Source organism: Melozone crissalis, unplaced genomic scaffold (assembly GCF_028551555.1).
Source record: "Melozone crissalis strain CALT ecotype California unplaced genomic scaffold, PUWL_Pcris_2 ptg000019l_1, whole genome shotgun sequence".
Lineage (NCBI taxonomy): Eukaryota > Metazoa > Chordata > Aves > Passeriformes > Passerellidae > Melozone > Melozone crissalis.
This window is the reverse complement of record NW_026535797.1, coordinates 10907256-10931539: the sequence shown is the minus strand read 5'-3', so window position 1 is coordinate 10931539 and position 24284 is coordinate 10907256. Positions and strand designations below refer to the sequence as shown.

General features: G+C 39.7%; 1 protein-coding gene across 3 annotated transcripts in view; it reads right to left on the bottom strand.

Annotated features, from left to right (window-relative positions):
- Positions 1 to 24284, bottom strand: part of LOC128937636 (VPS10 domain-containing receptor SorCS1) — a 256431-nt gene that overhangs the window by 82273 nt on the left and 149874 nt on the right. For all 3 annotated transcript variants that reach the window (XM_054277425.1, XM_054277427.1, XM_054277426.1), the window contains exons 4-5: positions 21062 to 21220; positions 7467 to 7540 (exon numbers count right to left, since the gene is read on the bottom strand). In XM_054277425.1, coding sequence (XP_054133400.1) covers positions 7467 to 7540; positions 21062 to 21220 — 233 coding nt within the window. The remainder of the gene's footprint in view (positions 1 to 7466; positions 7541 to 21061; positions 21221 to 24284) is intronic.

Sequence of the window (24284 nt, the reverse complement as noted above, 5' to 3'; positions counted from 1 at the left end):
AAGAGCACAGGGGCCTCATTGATTTGACCAAGATCACACAGTTGCTATGTGGTAGAGACAAAAATAGAGCTGAGAGTCCTCCAGGCTCCTTTTTCTTTTACTACTATATTGACTCCATGAGGACTTTGCAGATGCTCTCTGTTCCTTTTTTTGCTTGCAGAGGTCAGTGAATCTGCCCCAGGGAGCAGAGTGTGGGAGGCAATTCTTGTGGTTTCTTCAGTTCACTCCCTATTATGTGAAGTTCCACAGATTTTACTATTCCTGGAACATACTTTAAAGACTGCTTTCCAGCTCTAACATCTCCTAACCACATCCTCCTGACATGTTTTAGAAACACGGACAGATTCCAGATAGCCATAAATCACCAATTCATTTATTTACATCTGGCTAATAAATCTCCCCTGACCAAAACTTAATTAGTTTTTCCCCGCTACATCTCTGCACTATTCTTTCCCACACGGTGCAATCACATGAAATGACACAATTTGGTGCAATTCAACTGGCAGCCACTGGGCTAAATCCATGCTATGGTTTGCTTCAGTCAGTTTGTCACCCTTTCTTTAGAACTGATAGAAAACAGAAGTGCAGTGAGTAAAGCCCAACTTCTCCTAATTGTGCCACCTCACAGCACTGACCCAGAAAAGCAGGTGGTTGTTGCTGCTGACACTGAAATAGGTGAGTCGGTAACTGGGCGTAGTGGCGAGACTTTCAGGCTGTGGGGAGTTATTTTTGCTCTCACCATCCCACCACTTTTCAGAGCCCCAGTGCATAATGACCCACACTCTCCACACTCTGTTGTCTACATACCCCACAGCGAGGGCAGCAGCAAAGGAAGCCTTCTCCCCTGTGACAGCTCTCTGTGGGATGCTCCAGAGACGAAACTTAGCTGAAACTCTGAAATAGATGCATGCAAATTCTCAGGAGGCAGCTGCCTATTGCTGGTAACACAGGGTGGGAGGAATGTCTTAAAATGAGGATCTAAACTAAGTGGATAAAATTCAGTTAACCAGGACTAGATCCTGATTTTAAGATAGCCTTATATCTCTTTTACATATATTGTAGGAAACTTAAGACTTCAAGCTGGAGGAGGAAAGTACCCTCTAGTTACAGCCTCTGAGCTCCCCTTCTTGGTATCATGAACCAAACCTACCTGATTTACAGCTTCTCTGCTGGTACAGCTAATAGGATCACAATTTCCCACTGTGTTAAGGAATGTCTCTCCCACCTTGCAGTGCTGTGGCCCAGCCAGGCAGCTCTGGAGGAGGCCAGCAAGTCATGTAGAGCAGGAGAGGAAAGTAGCACAGTGTGCTGCTCATTAAACACACAAGAGAACAGAGTAGTGCAACCTCCCTGACACAGACCCAGAAAATCCACAGGTGATTTACCTGTGCACTGCTTCACCTTCTCAAGGTCTGTCCTTTACAGAGAAAGCAGCTCCTAATTCCAATGCCTGCTGGAGACCGACACCTTCCAGGGTCCTGCACAGCACTGCAGGCTCCTGTTACTGATCAGCCCCCAAATCAAGATTCTGAACATGGTGAATGGATGCCTGCCTACTTCTGCAGAACTTTAATGAGGGAAAGTGGGTGATGTAGAAAAGCTGAAGCTCATGGGAGTCTGTACTCCTTTATAAACCATCTCTGGATGATTTTTTAAGAAATAGCTGCTGAATTGGGAAAACTAAAACACACCAAGCTATGCATCAACCAGACTGGGTCCCAAAAGGCTTAATCAGATGAGCATTTACTTCATTCACACCTGCTGAAAACTGTCGTGGGTTTCTCTGGCATGTACCCATAACCACCATATTTAAGCTATGAAAAAACATTTTTTTTAAATTAAATTTCCTCCCTTCAACTCACTGAAAAAGGCTTGTGTGTTAGATCAAGTGGATGATTTCCTGGACAGGCTGTCACAATGCACTTTGATTGGCATCTTTCCCATCAGCTTCCAGCAGTTGCCCTGCAGTGATTAAAAGGTCTTGTTCAGCCATACACAGCATCATTTGTAAACAGCCCAGGCACTGAGGCATTTAAATTGCCTCAGCCCACCTGGGTGGGTGTGCAAATCTCACCAAGCCAAGAACTGACAGAAACACTGGGACAGTGCACCCAGCTTGCTCCAAGTGCTTGAATATAATGAAGTTTTTAACAGGGCTTTGACACCTCATCCCCTTGATTTTCAGCTCTTTCAGCTGCTCCAGTGAACACTGTCAGAGCCTTTAAAATACAGTCTCCAGCCTCCTCTGAAAAAGAAAATTTATATACTCTATAATTATACTGTTAGGATTAACTTTCTTTGCTACTACTCATAAAAGAAACACAAATATAGCCCTATCTACTTATCTGTCCTCCCAGCTGCTTACAGGCTTTTCTCCCCTTCAGTGTGTGTGCATATTTTTGTATTATTTGATGGAAACGTTTGGTTGGCTTACTATTTTACAGTGTTTGCCTCCATTTTCTTCTGCTCATACTCAGAAAAACATAAGAGGAGACTTAGCAACACCTCTTACCAAACTGACATATCTCCTTTCATTCTTCAGGGAATCATTAACATTGTGGACATGTGATGCTACTGGAAATCACGAATCGTGTGGGTTGGAGTGGATCCTAAAGATCACCTCTAGTTCCAGCTCTCCTGCCACGGGCAGGGATACCCTCCACAAATCAGGCTGCTCAAAGCCCCATCCGACTTGGCCTTCAACACGTCCAACTTCCACAGCGTCTCTGGGCAACCTCTGCCAATGCCCCACCACCTGAAAAGTAAAGAATTTCCTCCAATATCTAACCTAGACCTGCTCTTTTTCAGCTTGAAGCCACTACCCCTTGTCTTACCACTCCATGCCCCTGGCAAAAGACCCTCTCCAGCTCTCTTGCAGCCTTTTTCAGGCACTGGAAGGTGCTCTAAGGTCTCCCCAGAGCCTTCTCTTCTCCAGACTGAACATCTCCACATCTCCAGGTCTCTCAGCCTCACAGGAGAGGTGCTCCAGCCCTCCTGTTATTACAGCCTTCCAATCTTCTTGAAGTATGGAGTGCTATTATTTTTGTATTTCTCCTACTTGCTTGTCTGGGTGCAACACTCAAGTAGAAAATAAAATCAATACCACTGGTAGAGATAATGATTGTAATCTCATGACCTAATTTACTGGTTGGGCTTTTCTATTGTCCATTTTATGTTAGTTTTTAAGACACTTTTATTATTTGATTTTATTTCTTTCCTTTCCTCCCCCTCCAAGTTTCTCAAGGTTAAGTTTTGGTTAGAATTAGATGAGAATCTTTTCAGTAAAACATCTCATTTTGATTAAAAACTATTATGTTTTGACAAATTTTAATGATATTTTAAACTTTTTTTCTTGCTTTTTTTTTAGGGCCAGCTCTAATGACTTACTGACTTTAAAGAAATAATTTCTGGTGGAAGGCATGACTTGATCTGAGGACTAGAATAAAAACCTGGCTTTAATGACCAACAAATTTATCTTTTGGCCATATAGGACTACATGCATTTTGAGCAGTTTTTCTGCAACTACTGGCCATGGATGTTTGGATTTGCAAGTCACAAAGTATCACTATTGAACTTTGACTAGATGACTGAACCACTCTAAAAAAGGAAGAAAAAAGCAACATAATTCCCAGGGCAACTGGTTCACCAATTGTATTCACATTTGTATTCACTACAAACCAGCATCTACACCAGCAAAATTCCACAATAGGACTGTATACCAAAAATCACCAAGCATCACAAAAATAAACTCAGAAGTATTTAAATAAAGCATTTTTAGCCAACTCTTTTTAACCAGGATCTACTGCATTCTCTTTCCCTAATGCCGACTACATTAGTAAACACTGTGCTATCAGCAATAATCCATGTATATCAACTTGTTTCTGTATTACACTGCTGAATTAATATTGCTTAGAATACTCCCTCCTAGTAATTAGGTTATTTTCACAGAGCACACAGTTCCAGAATTACAAAGTACTTTGATAACTTCCATACATTTTTCTGTCACAGTACATTGAACAGCAAAATCTCAAGAAGCTACTGGAAAAATAATAACAAACATGAAAATTGTTGATAGACTACAGAACTGCTGTGTCACTGCATACGCTGCCTGCATGCAGTGTGGATTCTTCCAAGTCTCTACTTGACACACAATAAATATGTGGTTGGCTTTCTGAGGGGAGTATATTTTCTTCAGTACACCTCTTCCACATCCCTAGATTATGCATACAGATATGTGAGATACTCAAATTACAGAAATTATTAGAGGTGTCAGTCAGAGCAGCCCATCACTAAAGCCTGCCGAGCCACAAGTGTGTCCTAACAATGTTTTAATGAGGTAGAAAATTACCCATCTCTTTTTCCAACATTTGTTTTATTTTGGTTTTTGATGGACGTTTTTAAGCCAAGAAGTCTCCAGTCACCTCTGATTTTAAAGGTTTGACTTCATCTGCTCATCTCCCACCTGACATTTCCTTTCATAGAGTGACACTACACCTCTTTCTTCACACATGTGGATGTCAGGGCATCACTTGGAGCTCCAGGTGGAAGAATGAAAAGGGGGAACAGAAGAGCTTTGAATAAAAAATATTTCGTTTCCATATTAATGTCTTGTCTTTATGAAACAGAGGATGAAAGAATAAAAAGTACATGTGGCCTACAAGGAACTGAGTTGTGTCCACAGAGTGTTTGCTCAGAGTTATGTAGTAAGCATCATCAGACTGTTTTTCTTCAGGGGTTTAAATTTCTCTGGAGTGGTAGGAGGAAGAGGTGTTTCACAAAGCAACCAAAAATAAGCAAATAAAGAAGAAAATTCTCTTGGCAACAGACACAAGAAAGGCAGCTGTAAAAGACACTACAGCTTCTCTGGCAGTGTTTGCTGATAGAGCCTTCTCAAGACTAAAACTAGCAAGCTCAGTGGAGTTTATTCACAAGACTTTTGAGTGACCCAAAAGCTATTTAGAAGACAACATGACAAGCGAAAATGGCAATGAAAATATCAGTGAGCAATCAGGAAAATGCATTTTTTCTTTCATCAACCATTCAAACCCATGTAAAAGTGTTTAAAGTCTTCCAGGTGCACCTTCCCTGTCAAAACAAGCAGCGTAACTAAACGCAGCCTCAGGAAGGGCTGATGCCAGAGGCCTTGCTTTGTGTCTCCCAATTTTAGAGAAGTCCTAGTTTAGAGACTACTGGAAGCAATTTGTACTAAAGAAACTCCTCAGCCTTCCTTAGATACCAAATATTTCCCTCATTCTCTGCCCAGTACAGCTGTGTCCTGGTTAATCCCTTCAAAGCCATTTCATTTAGAGAAAGCACCAGGAACAGGAGAGAGCATCCCCACATTCTGCTTTAAGTTGCTACTTCAGGACATTTTACTTCACTATTTATTTCTGTTTTTAAGAATAAGTGAAGTCAGTCTTCTCACTTATCAGGTTGATTACACTCTGGATACAAGCCAAAACACACAAGAATAAATTTTAAAAGCCCAATCAACAACAAATCATGGGGCTCTGAGCAAGGTTTTACCCAATTTGTACACCAGCACTGGCTACAGAGATGGTGCTGCAGAAATCTGGATTTCAGTTGTACTTCAGCACCCTCTTAGGCCCCAGTTCCCTTTTGCCAACTGTGACCATGCCTGGAGTGCAAAGGGCTTCCCTTCTGATTCAGCATTTCAGTGCTGCTGGATCCCCAAGTACCTGCCTGCACAGAATGGAAATGCATATTAAAGTTCTGCTCTCTGTGGTGCTCTCAATCACACAGGCACAGCTGCTTTCTGCTGTGTGCTTGAAGACTGACATTGTCCATAGAATTGCAGCTAAAATTATTTTTTGTCCTAGGATCATTATAAATATGCCAGTATGAGATGCAGTGGTGTCTCCACAAGTTGTATTATTCTCACTTTTGACAGCAAAAGTACAGTCCAGCTTACACTGAGGTGTGCTATGCAAGGGGCATTCTGTTCAAGGTGAAAATACAGGCTTGCATTTTCATGCTTTGTGAATGGCTGTAGGGAAATTGGATGGGTGGTTGGAACATTTCTTAATCTTTTAACTTGCTGTTTGCCTTTGAAGCTCCAAGCCTGAGTTCTCCTATTTGTTAGGTTCTAAGAGGCCTTCAAATTTGAGCTCCACAGAAAAGGAAAATTACAACTTCATCATTTTTCTTATTACAGGCATCCATCAGCTCATTTCACAATAAACCAGAACTGTAAGCAATGACAGGAAGCTTCAGAAGGCTTGGAGTACTATACAGGACATGGGTGTCCAGGTACAGTCCTTTCAGCCCTCTGAGCCCCTTCAGCAATTACAATTTTGTTGGATGTCTCAATGACAGGGTACCCAGATTTCTATGACTTTCTGCTTTTAGTAGCCCAGAAAAAAACAGAAGATGTACTGAGCTCTGTGTTTGCATCTGATATTTTGAGACCCTGTTAGGAATCCTGCAGCAAAGAAATAGTGATATAAACACACATGTGACTGTCCAGACAGACACTCCCACAGCAATGAATTTAAGTTAGAAATGGAATTTAGCTTGCATTAGCTTCAGCTAACACAGGTTCTGAGAAAGGATTAAAATGCAGAAGCAGCAAACAAAATCTCTTGTCTATCCTTTGCAGACCAAATATAAATTCAACTTTAGAAGTAAATTTGACCTAGAGCTCTTCCTTCTTTTATAAATGAAAAGAAAATATTTGACTGAACTACTCATGAATCTTGCTATGTTCAAAACCTGTGGGTTTGACATAAATTTATGGTTTAGAAACTACCATGCCTGTCTCATTTTAATCATTGGTTCAGCTCCTCCCAATTTCAAGATTACTATTTTACCAAAAGTTTCTCTTCTAAAGGTACATTCACAGGACACAAGCCCACTTCTGCTCACAGGCAGACTAATGCCTCCATAAGGAATTGATGAGAAGTCCCACAGGTTTACACCAACACACAAGAGAACCTTGTATTTGATTTGGACTATACCACCATGTTTGCAGGGAAATAAAAAGTCCAGTGTCATCTTCATCTCTCAGTCTTCTTTTCCATGTAAGTCAAAGTTACGCTGATTTCAAGGGCTAAGCAGGTCTAACAGTAATTAAAAGCACAACACTAGCCTCTAGAAGATGTCTATCTGTGGCAGAAAGGCTGGTGTCCTCCAAGACTTCAGGCTTTGTCCCTCAATTTTAGCAGCACCAGACTGAGCTCTTCCTAAATCATCTCCCATCCTAAATCAGTGCTTTGTTCAGACTATTATTCAGCATATTTCAGTTCTGCATGACTCTTAGATCAAAGGCCCACTATTCCAATGTTGTATAAACACATAATGCCCCTTTCATACCAGTTCTAAATTAATATGAACAAATCAGCAGTGCAGACTGTATTCAGCCACACTGCCTTCAAGACTTCATTCCAGCACCTCTGTAGTGTGGGGAAGTTGTATCAAGGGAATCAGGAAGAGGGTTTTGCTCTTACCAGTAGAACCTGTTGGGTGTAACTCCCTCATGAAGAAGCAGCCATCTTCTGCCAAACTCCACAGAACTGAATAACTGTGGGCAAAACAAACAGTCATGAATCACAGTGAAACACAAAGATACCAGAGAAATTAACCTGAAAAACCCTCTACCACTTCTGAGACAGTGACTTGGACTTTCATTCATCCCTGTCTCGAAGAGACACCTGAGGCAGCTGAAACATGTCTGTGGTACCTTTTATTGGCATAGAGAATACAGAGATGTGTGATTTGGGACACAACTGGTATTACCTGAGGGATCACTTTATGGGTAAACCCAGCAACCCACCCTGAATGAAAATTCATCATCCAGTTGCCTTCCTCAGTATTATGTTCAAAAGAACACTGTTTTTCCATTAGCAGTGCCATCCTTAGGAACTTTTGTCAATCTAGCACCAAAAAAGTGTTCTAACGTGTCTGGGCCTCCCCTGCAGGACTGGATGAGTTGAAACAGCACAAGTTACTTGTTCCAAAGAAACAATATGTGATTCTCCCTCTGCTCTTGTCCTTCTCCTACCAATAACTTGACACCCTCTCCTCATCTGGTTACGCAAACAATATTCAAATACATCAATCATTTCAGAAAATCTTCCAATGATAAATACAAAACCAGCCTGAGAAAGGTCAGAAAAAGGCACGTATCAGGTATTATAAATCCTCTGTCATATCTTTGTGGAATGATGTACAAATGTTACTATTACAAAGCACTTCCCAACAGCTGCTCTCCCTAAGTGCTGCCGTCAAGCAATTCCCAGAAGGCCAGTAGAGGGATGGATCACTTGGGTTCTGTTATTCCTTTTGCTTAATTAGCTTCAAATTCATCATGTGGAAGGGCTCAGAGGCAGTCAGCCCTACACTTTTCTTGCAGATTCATCCTGTTTCTCTTCCTTTCTTTGCCTGGTAGACTTGGTCAGTCCCCTTTTCTGGCAAGGCAGATGTTGGACATTGTTTTTTGAACTATTATCTCTCTTTTCATGACATCTCTTAAAGGATTTTGCATTAAATGCAGATGACCTGAATTTTTATGTGCAAACCATGGCAAATTTTTTTGGAACATGAAGTGGCTCTGGATAGGTAGGAAAGATGGATGTCTTTGAGACTACCACAAGAAAAAAAATGATGATTTAAAAGCTTTGTGTTCATCAAAAAAGATGATTTGAATGTATTTTAAGAATTAGGAGACTGGAATGTAAAAAAGCTTTGAGGTCTACTTATTTGGATATTGATTCCAAATGCAAAATCCAATGTCCATACCTTTCCATGTTAAAAACTTTTAAGAACATGGAGAAACTAATTTAAATAGCTTTTTGGTAAAGAGTGGACTGGCATGTGTTAAAATTTACTTTGAAATATTAAAGCTAAAAATTCATCTCTTTCATCTCCCCTCCTCTTGAACACTGTCAAAGAAGAGAGAGGGAAGAAGGCGGAGGGGACAGAAGATAACAAGAGTAAGAAGAGGGAAAACCAGTTTAGTTCTGTGGCTGGAAGAGCATCCAATTTTAAAATTTCAGTGAGTCTTATTTTTCCTTAAGTAGAAGGAAAAATATTATAGATCCATTTTTAATTGAAACTTTAGGAAACACTAACTATAACAAAGGAACACTTTTCTTTTTGGAAATTATATAAAATCTTTTAGAACACTGAACAACCACTTTTTGGAGTGATTTAAGGTCACCTATTCAAGAACTTTACCACTACAGGAAGTATTTTCCCTCCCTCACACTCAAAATCCATTTCTAGACCTTTTTTTATAATTGCAGCAAATATAAGCATGACAACAATACACTATTGCTATTATCTACTATCTCACTGATGTAAAAGTTTTTCTTTTCATGGTAAAGTAGTTTCTTTTCTGCTAAGTACTGTCTTTAACATACAGTAATTTAAGTTTCAATAAAGCTCATGTGATGCTTTAATAAAGAACAGGGAGCAATCCACACTCAGCAAATACCTCTGTATTTCCAGACCAGGGATAAACAGCATGCAAGCTTTCCAGGGACACTGATGTTCCCATAGCTGAAATCATCATATTGAATTCTGTTTTCCCACTTATCTCTCACTCTTATCCCTCTCTGGTTTCCCTGAACACAACTAGTAAGTTCTTATTCCCTAATAAGCAGGTTATTCCCTCTCTGAATTTGCTGGTGACAGTAACGGTGCTCAGAATGAATTAATCACAGCCTGCAAAAGCTTTCTCTGTGCTGGTGTAGCACCCTCCTCCCCTCCTGCAGTCCCACTGCAGTGCCAGGTGTTTGACAGCCCTGGTGCCACAGCTTCCCTCTGGCTCTCCCAGCACAGCTCTTCCTGCAGAGGGGCCCTGACCTGGAGCATCCTTCAACTCCCCCGCAAGAACAGAGGCTGTGATGCTGCACAGCACACACACAGCCCTGCTTTCTCCTGATTGTGCCCTGAGGAAGATGTAATTCAAGTAAAAAAAGTGGAGAAATGCAAGAGTTTCTGTTTCAAAGGTAGGAAATGGATCCAGCAATTCTACTGTCAAGGCTGGACTGTTTAAATTAGAAGCCAGTGCCCAGTGAGCTGGAGACAGCATGTGAGAAAAGGCAACAGCTCTTAAAGGGAAAAACCAGCTCCCTGGGAGCCCATACCCAAAGCTCTCATTGTCTTTGATAAGACACTTTTATAACCAGACATTAGAAGGTTTTTCATCCTCTGCCATTATCTCAGCACCAGCTTTGGCCTTTCCTGACTCACAGCAGAACATGCAGCACTCATGTATCTTTAGCAAAGAGGGAATTCCCCACCTTATGGATGACCACCCCACCTCCTCACTAAAAAAAATTGCAGTAAGGATTTTTCAGATATTTTATTCTAAGTATCATTAATTTTTAAACCTAGTTAATTCAGTTGGACTGAAAAAAAAGAAGTCTTTGAAGGCTATGTTTCTGTCAAGAATCGGTTATGATCCAGCTGGGATTATTTTTCCCCTTTTAGCAATTGTGGTGCTTGAATGGATATTTTTTAAACCCAGCATGGCATTTTGCTCTTGTTACAAAATCCCTCTCTCTCCTGGGACTTCTTGTGATAGCCTAGTGCATGCAGTCCCTTCAAAGATGACATTTTGTTTTCTTTGGCAAGCACCGCTGTCTGATGACAATTTGCATTATTAGAATGAAGTCAGAGAATGTTCTTTGCTGCACTTATTTTTCAAGCATGGATAGAAAACGAACCTATTACAATTTTATTGTATGTTTTCATCTGAGGGCCAAGCTGACATTTCTGTTTTCATGGAGACAAAACCGTTATGAAGTACAAATCTTGTATTGATCTCTCAGATTTGACCCTTGTTCATCAGGGAATAATTCTCTTCTTTCTTCTTTTCTACATTTAGTTTTCTGTGTAATTTGCAGATTGTGTAACAACCATTAAATAGTCTGGGTTTGCTTTGTTTTGCTTTTTTAAATCTTAATATTCTGTGAAGTAGAAACCTACCACCTACCTCATTTATATAAGAGAAAAGAAATGCAAAGGAAAAGAAAAGAAAAGGCTGTTCTGAGGTTACAAATACCTTCTGAGGCTGAGCAGGGATTCAAATAAACCCATTGAATGGTGAGACAATTCCCCAGCCCTCTCACAACACGACACCACTGTCTCTGAGAGCAGGGAAAGCTGACATCTGACAACTGAACTTCTTTCCTTATCTACATCAGGCATGATATGATACTGCCCCCCTCCCTCTTTTTTGTTTCCCAGCCTGTATGAGAAGCCCAAGAGCTGCTAATGTATTTCAGAGGGATAGTGTAAGTTTCTTGAAATGCTCTGGGATATGCAGGTAACAGCAGCATACGGTTGCTATGTATTATTCTTTTCCCCTTCTATTTTCCCAATCTTTCCAGCACCAATTTCAAACTTGACTAATTTTTTATTTTGCATTTCACAGTATAAAAAACCCAAGTAAATTCTATAAAATATAAGGAAAAAATGTGTTTTGTTTCCAAAACTTTCCATTAAGAATAACTGGGTTTTATTAGACCCACCCATTCTGATATAACACCATCTAAAGGGTCATTATGCCAGTGAAGACTTATCATCACCCTTAATGTTTTCAACAGATTACTTTTCCTAGCCAAAGCTGTTATGTGAGGAATGTCTTGTGCCTTCATTTTCACTTTAGTGCCTTTACAGTTTGATGCAGATACAACTGACCCTGAGCGTTCATGATGTTTCATCATTCAGCATTTAAAATAATTGGATTAAATATTTGATTCTGATGCTCTTCCACATACAGATCTTGAATCATGTGGCAGTTCCATGTGCTTCCTATGCTGATGAGGATATTAAATTTTAGACAATGATTTAATCTCATGCAAGAAAAAATATGCACATAGAAATTCAAAACCTGGTTAAAATAAAGGGTGATTTAAGTTGGGTGTTGGAAGTGACATTAGGGAAATACTTTGAGAAAGTCAGTAGTTTCTATTATTTCTCTTTTACTTCAGACATTCCCCCTAAACATTTTATAATGGAATATAACATGGAGTCTGAGTTGATTGGGTTTACCAACTTTGGTCTAACATTCAAAAAAGAAAAGGGCTCTTTCTCTCACCTCTAGTTTCTGTGCACTCTCAACTCATTCTCCCTGGACACAGATCACACCAAAAAATATCAATCTATACCACATTATTGACCCCAAAAAAACCAGATGCAAATGGAAAACTAGCTCAGAACAGCTTTGAAAGCACTGGGTTTGATTCAAATTCACCTCTAATTCCGTGAGAAGGTTTCTACTAGCCACAGCTCCTGGTACTTTCTTCACCTATACTGACTTCTTGACTCTTACACTTCTTTGTGTTTCTATGAGATGATTAAAACTAATGCCATTCATGCTGTTTCCCCCTTAACCCTTCATACACCATTTATTCACACACAAAAATCCTCCAAACACCAGTGCACCTTAGCCACAGATTTTGCACTGGTGAACCATATAAATATTTCGAGAGATCTTTATTTTCCTCAAATTTCAAATTCACCAGGGAATGCAACATCCCAAAAGCAGTTTAGCTTTAACTATAAACATAGTAATCCAGCTGGATAAAGACAATTTTTTTTTCTGAAGATGCAACAACACAATTTGATATACATGCCAGCAGTCCTTCTTCTCATTCATTTATGCAGAATAAATTTTATATTGCTTATATTTACCACTACTACTTTTACTACTACTACAAATGCAGGTGCATTTGAAGAAATTCTAGTCTTCTACAAGGTTTCAGTCATCATTCTCATTGTTCATAAGAGCATTTTTCAAGTATTATTAAACTGTGAAAGACCGTATTTTGAATTGATCGAAAATTTCAGGAAAGCAAAGAGCAGTAGGGAAGGCATCATGTGAATTGCTGCAATTTGGTGATGTACTTCTCCAATTTAAATCTCTCTTGCATTTCGTTTGCTTTCTATACAGTCTGCAGAAAAAAATGGGGTTAGTGCATCAGAGAAGGACTTCAGATTGAACATGTCTATACAGGCACAGGTCTTTATGGTCCTTCACACCCCTTTGCCCCTGACTCTATCTGTTGGATGAAAAATTATCACAGTGGGAGAGAAGTTTCCAGAGTGGCAAAAGAGACATCTCAAAACAGGAATGAAATGGAATGAACAGGGATTTGGATGGACACGCGCTCCCGACATGCATCCAGTGCAGCTTACTTGGGTATCAAACAAAGTACGTTGCATTTAAAGAAATTACTGCACAGGGCATTTCTTCTTCAGAGCAGCCAAAGGTTAGGAGGCATGCTGCTATTCCCTGAACCAGACTATGGACCAGGTTTTTCTTTTCTAAACTGCATTTAAAAGAAAAGCATGTTTTGTATAAAAAAGAACCTAAAATTGTGCATGGTATTTCTTTCCTAAAATAAAACATACAGAAATATGCGACAGGGCTGATACTCATTTACTTCCCTGATCTCTGATCTATTTGTAAGTTCCACTGTTAAGAAGCTTAAATACCCTTGAAGCAATAAAGTTCACAGGATGCTGCATAGACTTTGAACATTTTAAGTTGCAGGCAATGCATTAATCACACACGCAGAACCATCAATAAGGTTACCCAATAATTGGTGCTTATTGAATGCTGATGGAAACACATCAGAGTGATAAAGCTGTCAGATACCTGCTTCACAGCCCCTTCAAACACCAGTGATGGCTGCAGCTCTGCAGCTGCTTTTGCTGATGAACTGCATGCTGCTGCCATGCAGAGATGTCTGGTTTGGTCCTAACACAGCAATTGCTTTCGTGAATGTTCAGCACATCAAAGCACCCTGAAGATGACCCTCAGCTTTCTTTCCACCTGTTTCTCAATAACTCCTAACACACTGTCAGCTATGAGCCACATCAGCCAGTATTCTGGCTTTGTGGCAGTTTGCAAGCAAGCAACTGCATTAGGATGATGTCCCCAGTTCATTCAGCTCACAGGCTAAAAAAGCGACAGGAAACATATTTTTTACCAGGAGGTATTTAAAGGACTCTGACTGGCATATATATTTTAAAGACAGAAGGAGCCTCTAATATCATCAGTGTGTTCTCCTCCTAACAGATGCTGCACCATCTTTACCAGTAACTCAAGCAGCAGAGAGAATTATTCAGGCCAACAACTGATGGCTGAACTAGATTTTATCATTTGGAAAGACACCCAATCTCAAGTCCAAGGGATGATGAATTTACCACTCCACTTAGTATGTTGTCCTCAAGGTTAAATCCCTTCTCTGCTAAGAAATACTATCTATGTTACAGGCAACAGGGTACCCAGCAGTTGCTTTCTGCTGTGTTGTAAATTTACTAAGTAGATTCATAATTGCTTAGATAACTGCAATAAATAAGCACATTTTTGTTTAAAAAGTGCACCGTATTTGAATGAGAACACAAGAGAAAAGGCTTACTACAGCAGAATTTAGGGCAAAGTGTCAGAATTTTCATGCACACATGCACAGCTTTAAATTTAAAAAGAAATTATTGTTCATCATTTGCATTATATTAAAACCTACGGCTTCGAGTGAATGTAGTGTTGACAGGCACTTTGTATAATAAGAAACTGGAGACATTTTGGAGATTGCACTCAACCAAATGACAGAGACAGAGAAAACAGAGGTGAGTCATGTACAGAAAAGTGATGGAACTTGCTCAACACCACAGAGTTCAGTAGCAAAATGGAGTACATGTCTTTATTCCTAATCCAGTGAACCATCCAACTCTGATGGAATGGGAAAAGTCTTTTTTTTTTTTCATGGAAGTAGGAAAAGTGGAGTTATATAGAACACAGAAAATCTTGCAGAAAAATAACAGACCTATCCTTAACTAAAAGTATGTATCCAGGATCTAAAACCAGAAAAAGAACAAGTTCTCTAAGGGTACAGAGAGCTGATGTTTATGCAGATGGATAAGCAAGGATATATTGATTTGCCTAAAGATGAGTGAGTCAGTGGTGAAGAGCACAGTGATTACTGCTTGAAAGTCTTTCCTTCTGATTCACTGATCACACTCCTGGCCCAGAAATCTAACTTCCACTGGGCTCTGCTAGTTGATTTGTAGGAAACAACATTAGGAAATTCCTATCACTTTTAATTCCATTCTTTACTTTAAATTGTTACCCCGGCACGTTATGCTTAGTGAGGTCTGTAAAAGACTGATGGGTACTCTAGGAAACACACTTTCTACATGTATTTTTTCAGACTTTCTACGTGTATTTTTCAACACACTTTCTACGCTGGCTTATGGCCAATTTAAAAAGGAAAGGGAAAAAAAAACCCAAGAAGCTACAACCTGGCATCTTTATTCTTATTTTGATGTCCCTCCCTTGCTTATTTTCAGAATACTGGGTGCCACCAAACTTTTCAATTTGCTTAGAGATAGCAAGGGACACTTGCAAAGGGTTGTGTGCAAGATGTGTTATCACCCATGATGCCCAACAGGTGTCTGTGCCTCGAGTCCTCACACACAGCCTGAGCTACACACGAGGGGATTTGTGTGCATCACTTGCTTAAAAACATAACCATATTGAATGCCTTAAAAACAGGGACCAGCAGTCACAAGGCTTTCTTTCCTGAGGAAAGCCCTATGCATCCCTGGCACAAGTAACACAGAAGGGATATCTAAGACCAAGCAGGACGTGCAACACTGCAAAAAAGCTGGGGCAAACAAATTTTAATATGGAAATTACTTGTTACTTTTCCCATCTTCAACAATGTGCACCAAAGAGTACCAGGTCTGCTGGAAAACTGGCTTGGATTACTAGTGGTGCCCCAAACATTAACACAAAAAGTGCAGACTGTGGCAGGAGTGATGCCACAGGGAAAGGGGGAGTTGTTCACACAGGCTAATGTTAGCTTTATGCAAACCAGCTCCCTGGTTGTGTCCACAGTCTGTCAAAAGAGATAGGCTTTTCCAGAGGATGATTCAAAGTGGCTAATGCTTACCACTCTAGAGAAGCTTTTTTCCTCTCCATTAATTTTAGATGGGATTAGCCTCCCTCAGCTAACATTAGCCCAAGTGAATAGTCCTCTGAATTGTTGTCACTACTGCTGTCAGCAATGTAGCAAACAAAAAAACCAAAACACCACACCAAAAGGAGGTCACTTGATGGTAACAGGCTTTTGGGGTTTTTTGTTCGGTTTTGGGGTGGGTTTGTTTTGGTTTTTGGGTTTTGTTTCTTTTTTTGGTGTTTGTTTGGGGGATTTTTCATTGTTTGTTGTTGTTTTGTTGGTTCATTTGGTTTGTTTGTTCTGTTTTTGGGGTTTTTTGTTTGTTGTTTTGTTTGGGGTTTTTTTAATTTTGTTTTTTACCTATGATGTAATTTCTGAGAAAAACAATCGGGATTTTATTGTCCCTTCTCTAGTCTAAGTAAGAAATTACTGTTAACATTGAAACGGAGAGTGTGTAAATAGAAAAATAATAATTTATGTTGAAAGGAACTCCAAGAGGTTCTGTGTGTGATCCTTTTCCAAGCAGATACACCCTAGAAAGATCCTAATGCAGTGAAATGAAAGGTTTTAAAATTATGGCGTGCAATCAGAGTAGCCCATCACATCTTGAAGAGTGAATTCTGGCTATGTCTATGGCAGATACTCTACTGTCAGAGACAAGTATTAGACCAAAACACAGGGACAGATGGGGCTGAAAGTACTTTTAAGTGCTGGCCTGCTCTCTCACAGACATCCTGTGGCCATATGAATCTGTATCTCTTCTCTAAGTGGTTTCTCTGTCATCCCAGATACAACAGTACCTTTCTCCCACTTGCATGCATGAGGAGTGGACATCCCTTAATGCAGGAAAATAAAGAAGATGATATGGCTTTTTGTCAGAAGACACGTTTTCCCAAAAGTATCAGAATCCTGATTTGCCAAATTTCAGCACTTTAGAAATACAGACAAGTATCGGTCCCTAATATTCATCTTCAGCATGATACACAGAATAAATAAAGGTAGGCAGATGGAACCAGACATTTGGAAAAGACCAAAATGAAAAAAGAAACAAATCCCAAAACATAAACCTCTTCATTTACTAGAGCTATGCTGACAGGGCTCCTTTAATTTGGGGTGCCTCACTTTTCAAGAGTTACTTTAAAACGGGAGTGAAGAAGCAACAATAACTCCATTTTAAATCTGTTTTTCAGCCTCTGTTGCTGCCTTTCAGTACATGAGTGCCTCTGCGCATTTATTCCCAAGCTGGGCAATTACGACTCTGCATTTTGCCTGTCTGACTTGTGTTTCCCAATTTCACCTTTATTTCATCTCTCCAAATAGCTCTGTTATTCCTGGCTGATTACTAACCACTCCTCTGTGTGCCTGACCCATCTGAATAGCAGAAGATGTCTCCACATGAACTAGAGGCTCTTCTATTCCACGGTCTGATTACATAGCAAACCACTTTTGAAGATTACACAGTAATACATAAGTAATATTCCCATAAAATACAGCCCCTCATTCTACAAGCAAGCTGATTAAACCCATGAGAGCTTACATGTACAAGACCTCCAAAAAGCCTTTGCCTCACAAGCACTGCTTTTCTGTGTCTGGAGTTTCCTTCTGATTTGTAACTCCTTTATGCAGAAAATGGAGAAGCATGCAGTAGTTCTGCAATTATGTGGTAAGAATCAGCCAAGTAACAACTGTACTTTCAGCCAGAACAATTAATGCAATCATGAAGCAATTAGTGCAGGCAGCAGATGGTTTGCTGCTCTTTTTTCTTCTCAAGACTGGCAGGAAAAAGCCAGGACTGAATTAGGGACTGGTCTGTCAGCAGTAGTAATTCAAGTCCACTGCCCAAGGCAGAGACACAGGAGAAAGATATGTGAACAAAAGCAACTGAGCCACTGAAGCTTAATGAGTTATTGTTCATCAGCTGAACCCCAGTAATTAACCACATTCCCTCACAATCAACACCCAAGAAACTGGGACATAAAATTACTTCAGCTAAAATAGATTTCCCTGCCACTGAGTAAACCCCTATTCAAACCAACAAGAAAAGGTCTGATCATAGTGATAGACTCAGTGGGCTGTGAAGAGATTGAGGGATGATTCTGTGTGACCCACTAACTGTTTATTACAGCTGAGCAATGAGAGGCCGCCACTACTGTTGGCTTGGCCCTCATCAATCCTTAATTGGATGGACAACTCCTGAGAACCAAAACAGTCCAGATCCAATGTGATTCCTGCCTCTCCAGCTCTTGCTCTATTAACCTCCTGATTTTCCCCATCCAATTTGCTGCAAGGACACAATGCAAATGGATGACAACAATCAAGTGGCTTGCTAGAAGTATGTAAAAGTGTTTTCTGTTGATTATCACCTCCCTCCTGTCAACAGCAAAATTAAATGGCTGCACCAATCCTAACTGGTCAAAATACAATTTACTCTTCCAAGTCCTCATCAAAAAAACCCCCACAACCTCTTCAGTCAGTAGCATCCAAGTTAGTGGCACCAAAATGTAAATTCTTTACCATGCAGATACATTTCCCTTGCTCCTTGGGTGATTCTCAAGTCAGTAGGTACACAGTGCCTGGAATACAAGGAGTAATGGACTCTCCTCCCTTAAATAAAGCCTTAGCACAGGATCAGGAAATAGCTAACAGCAGTGTCATTTGTTGCAAAGCACCCCTCAGCTCCCATTGCAATTATCTAAACACCTGCAGGACATCTTAATTACTCTGAGAAAATTCTGCCTTTGGATACACAAACACAAAACCAATGGGAGTCATTTACACTTAGCCATAGGCTGAACTTGACCCTTAGTTCAAGTTACATTTAATTTAGTCCAAGCTGATTAATGCTCTTTGCCTGCTGGTTACCCTCTACAGTTCTTGGGCAAAGCTTGTCGAAGCCAGAAAATGTGTTCATTAGGCTTTAAAGTAGAAACCAGGTCTGTGACTCATACCCATTCAGTGTACTTTTAAAATTCTATTTTGGACTTAATTGGTACAGATCTACAGACTTTGTGCTACCTGATTTTTGTCTTGTAACTACAGTATTGAATTACCAACAGTTATTCAATTTGCTAATCAATTCCATAACAAAAAAATTTTATAATACAGCCTACATCCCTTCTCCCCAAACACCTCACACACATCCCATACACACAACTCCAACACCACCCCCATAAATTCATGTTAACACAAACAGACCCTGTGTTCTTATATGCAGATTGTCTTTAAGGATTCTGTGGAAGAGTGGGCATTTCCTATGAAATAGCGATGATACACTGCTTGGTAGCCATCAATCATAAATTAAATAAGCCTTAGCTCTCTATGGTCTCTAACTCAGAATTATTTCCTGACCAGACTGAATACCCTAGCAACTGAAATGAATTTTATACTATATGCTACTTTTATTTGACAAAGCTCCCTCTGAAAGTTTCATTGATTTTCATGTAATAAATTTCCTGTTATTAAACACTGTAAGTTTCATTCCAATGGTCCTAAAAAGACATCAGAGACCAGCTTCTGTTCTGTTTCATATCAGTCCAGAGAACTCAGCAGCTACAAGGGAAAGGAAACATTTTGGCCTTGTCTAATTACACACTGAACACAGAGAAATAATTTAATCTGCACATTCCTCTGAAGCGAGTATAACCATAGTACACTCTACAAAACACTGTGAGAGGAGTGAGTGAAAAGTAATGCAGGCAACTGACTGTACAGAAAGAATTAGGAGGCAAGATGCATTTCTCAGTTGCAAAGGGCATTAAGCTACAGTCCTGGAAGGATTCTGGGTTTGAGTGTAAAGTGAAGGATGAAAATATTCCAAAAATTTCAATCCAATCATTTTGCAACCCTACCTACTTACTCAGTTTCCTTATGCCTTTGTTTTCTCAGGCTTACTGTAATACCAAGCCTAATTTATGCAAAATGAAAATTAGTAGTTTAATTATTTAACAATTACTTTAACTACACAGATAGAAAACATCACAGATCTCAAACTTTTATGTTGATCCTTACATTAATGTATAACCTGAACAATTCAGCCAGTAGTTAGTTTATCAATTATATTCACAGATTCTATTCTTACATCATACACAAAACAAAAAGGAGACCACTAAACTACTTTGTGTAAAAGCCTACATGCTAAATGTCAAGATATTTCACTCTTTTTACCCTTGCTGGGAGCTCAACAAACTCTTTTGGTCTTTTTCCAAGTTTATTCATAAAACTTTAAAACGTCAGGATGTGAAATCAGCAATTTCTCTGAGCAGTTTGCTCCAAAGGCTAGTTACTTTACAGCTGAGTTTATCTGCCACTGACTCCTAACCATCAATTTTTGTTAGAAGTTTTTATCACTAAATTGAAATGGTTTCTCCTATGATTTGTCTTCCCCCATAGAAACATTTATGTACAACAATATAGTTTTCCTTCAATGTGCTTTTTTGTTGAACTAAACAGATTGAGGTCTATCAAATCCTTTGCCATAAGAAAACGGACTTGTATTGATGTGTCTGATTTTCAAAAAATTCCAACAATGAGTTCTCCACAAAAAAGTCCTGTGTTGTTGTGTTAGGTTGGGCAGCAAAAAATGAAGGCAAATCTCACAGCATATTTATTTGGCTGATGGATTACCCACACTGAGGGAACTGGACTTCAAAGGAAATTGATTCAGTGCTACTTTTTCCTCTTAGAAAATCAAAAACTACTTGAAAATATGCCAACCAGAGAGGAACAAGGAGTGTCTTATACTGTTCTTGGAGCTGATACTAAACTGGAGGAAAAGAATTGTCGAATAAGAGGCCAAAAGTCTCATTAGAGGCTTGTGAAGGATCCTAGCTGTCTTCTCTGCCCATTGCCTGTCACACAATATTGCCAAAAGGATGGATGAATAAACACAGACTGCCAGAGCAGTAATAGAGGGCTAGGCCCCAGGAACACAGTAGCTGCCCACGTCCTTTGCTTTGACCTTTACACTGAGGCTTGGTCAATGTTTCCTGCTTGGAAATGCCAAATTGGAATTTCCAGAGACTGTCCTGGGGTAACCCCAAAGCCTGTCCTGAATGCTCTGCAGCAGTTGCACAGAGACATGGGGAAGCTCTGGGCTCTCCCCAAGCAAACCAAGCCACAGCTCTTACCTTCTGATCCTGGCTGTAGGCTAAGATCCAATCCTCCTGTTTGGGGTGGAAGAGCAGACTGTGGATGTAGAAGTTCAGACGGTATTTTTGATAGGTGGCTCCTTCATCAGAACTGATTAATAAGCTGCTTTCAACTTCTGGATCAGTCAGCAGCATAATCTATATGGAAAGGAGAGTGAAAATACAGTGGTTAAGAGGAGTCAAATGGAAAACTAAGCAAGCAGCTAGGAACTTCAGAGAAGCTTATTATATATGACCATTACAAAATGCTTCAATGTAATGTCGAAACGACTATAGCCAATGTTCAGTAATGAAAACAGTATGCTTCAGCTATGTGTATAAATACATAACATATGATCAAATAGGCAGAATGACTTTGCCACTAGTTCAACCAGACCTAAATGAAGCTGTGCTTAGCTAATTTGAAAAAATTAAACCTGAAATTTTTAACACTAAAGCACAGAAGTTACTAGGCAAGTTACTAGGCAGGCACAGTAGGCTGCTAGGGTTTTCAAGAATCATCTATTGGAGTGGCAGACAAAAAGTCAGGTGTTGAGAAAAGAAACCCAAAACACAGAGAGAGGAGAGAAGCTGATCTCTAATGGTGGGTTTTGTTAGATTCTGGCAGAAATTTCAGAGAAGGCAGTTTGACTGCCTAAAATATTACCTGGCTGTCTGCAACAAGCAGCCTTGCTTTGGCATGAGAACTCATTTGATAATGTGCTAGGTTCTTTCTACCTCCAGTTTCTACGGTGCTTTGAATTATAGATTTGGTAGTGTATCAAAAATAATCTCTGCATAGTAAATTTGCTTTCTAGCTTTGTCCAGGAGTGCTAGTTTAGGAGTGACAAAAGATACACGACTGAGAGTTGTAGTAGCTACTTCACCCCATTAGCTGTGGTATTAATTGTTCTGCATTGCAGATGAACCAGTGGCAATAATGAGGTACTCCTCTCATGTGTCTCTGCATGAGGGAATATACAGGTCTGAGCAGTAAACAGAGATTGTTCCAGTATTTCAGCGGGCAACAGAGCAATACCCCTAAGAAATGGGAATAAGGCATCATGACTGAAAAACATGAAAAGTTTTAAAGAATATTTGCCTTTGAAAAGTATTAAAGGCTTGAATCATTAGCATTTTTATTTTATTTTTTTCTAAGTTGCTTTGCAAATGGCAAACACTGATCTGTTTTTAGACAAGCCTTAAATGAAAATATCCACACCTGGCATTTCTCAGAAAAAAATTCCTGTCTGGCTTTGAGTACTGCACACTTCATTTCCTTATCTTCTTCCATTTAGGTAGGCAGAGTTAGACACAACTTAACTTGCTACCTAGGAATTATAAGGAAGCATAGCATCTGGTGTCTGTGAGACACCAGATGCTAAAGAGCTATTGTATGTGAAGGTGTAAATACACATAAAATCTACGCAGAATATGTCTTTCATAATTGAGCAGCTGCCAAAACTTTTTTTTCTGTCTCTAGAAACCTCCTTGGTAGCATAACTATTTGGTCTTTGACTTAAAAGTTTGGGGTTCTGCAAAACCCCTGAATACTCTCAGACCAGTTACCCAGCCCTACTGTATCTCTAACATAAAATAGGGGTAATTTTTCCTAGAATTAGGAAAGAAGAATCTCCTATTCTATCTGATTTACTTTAGGAAATAGTAATGAAAATGAGCATTTTTAAACATTTTTATTTTCATTTAACACTTTCAAATATTCCAAGCATATAATTAATTTGATTTCCAAAATAAAGATTGAGAGATGATAGAAGTTACACAGAAAGGTTTAATAATCAAAATATCAATATATAAAAACATAAGATATTGTCACTAAGATGCCTATCCAGCTTCTGAAGCCAAAAAACATGATGTTTATCAGTTGGTTCCTTTTCCTTATCACACTAATTTCTGGGGCCAGGTTCCTATGTTTAATGTTTATTGATTCAGTACTGTGATTCAAGCATTATGATTTTCCTATTTTTATGACTACCTTCTTGAGTGGATTTTGTTTATGTTGGTATTTGGAAATATCACAGCACAGCATTAATTTGGACTAGAGCAACTGGAGCAGAAATAAGCACAAATCAATGGGCTTGATCCGAGCTCCCTGAAGTTAATAAGAGTCTTGTCACTGGCTTTGGATTGTGCCTCCAAGGCAAGCTGTTAATCAAGAGCCACTCTAGTCTCACATCCTTCCTTCTACCTGGGCAAGGAACTCATCTGACCTCATCACTGTCACATCCAACACATCACTGCCTTAACACATTTTGTGTTAGGCCACTCCTCTGAAGGGTGAAAGCGCTCTCATCTGCATTTCTTAAAAAGGGAATGGAGGGAGAGACTATTGAAGGACTGAAGCACCTAATACTTCACCCAATCAATAAAAGTTAAGTGCCTAAACAGATTTTCAGACACTGCTGACTTTGGCTTTAATCTGCTAACTACCACCCTGGGCTATGAGCACTTTGTTTTCTCTGCTCTCCAAAAGCCTTGGCTTTGCATTGAGATACCCAGCCATTCTGTACGTAAAAGTGACACGCCAGTTTAGTTTGTCTGCCAACAGCACCTCAGATGTGGCAGAGCTGTGCCACTGCTGTGAATTTATGCGAGGGCACAGAGAGTGGGAGACAGAGCAGGGAGCTGATGGATGACTCCATCCACCAGTCAGATTGCTAACTATGAGACCAGCTTTCAGCATTATCTGCTGCACTGTTGTACCCTGTATTGTTAATCACTCTGCACAGGTGTCATAAAGCAAAACAAGTTAGAGCTGACTATCAGTCACTACTCACATCACAGCTGCAGCACCAGGTTTTTTATAAGATAAGAAAAGCAAATTTCATTACAACATATCTGTGTGTAAATAATCAGTTACAAGCCCAAAAGATAACATGTATTGGATAAGCAGAATAAATTGATACCTATATTAAAAGTAAGTCAAAACAAGAGGAAAAGGCTGTGTGAATTTTATATAAACCTTTCAGAGCACACCAGAAATGTGCTTCTGAAATTAGCTCTCCAAAATTTTGGGGAAACCTCTGTAACAAATCCTTGTGTTCTGACTCAGGCCACAGTGACCTCAGAGCACAGGAAATGCATTTCTTTTCCAGGAAACTAAACCAGAACAGCCCCTGCCCATGGCAGGGAGCTGGAAATAAATGATTTTTAAGGTTCCTTCCAACACAAACCATTTGATGACTGTGATACACCTCAGGAGTGC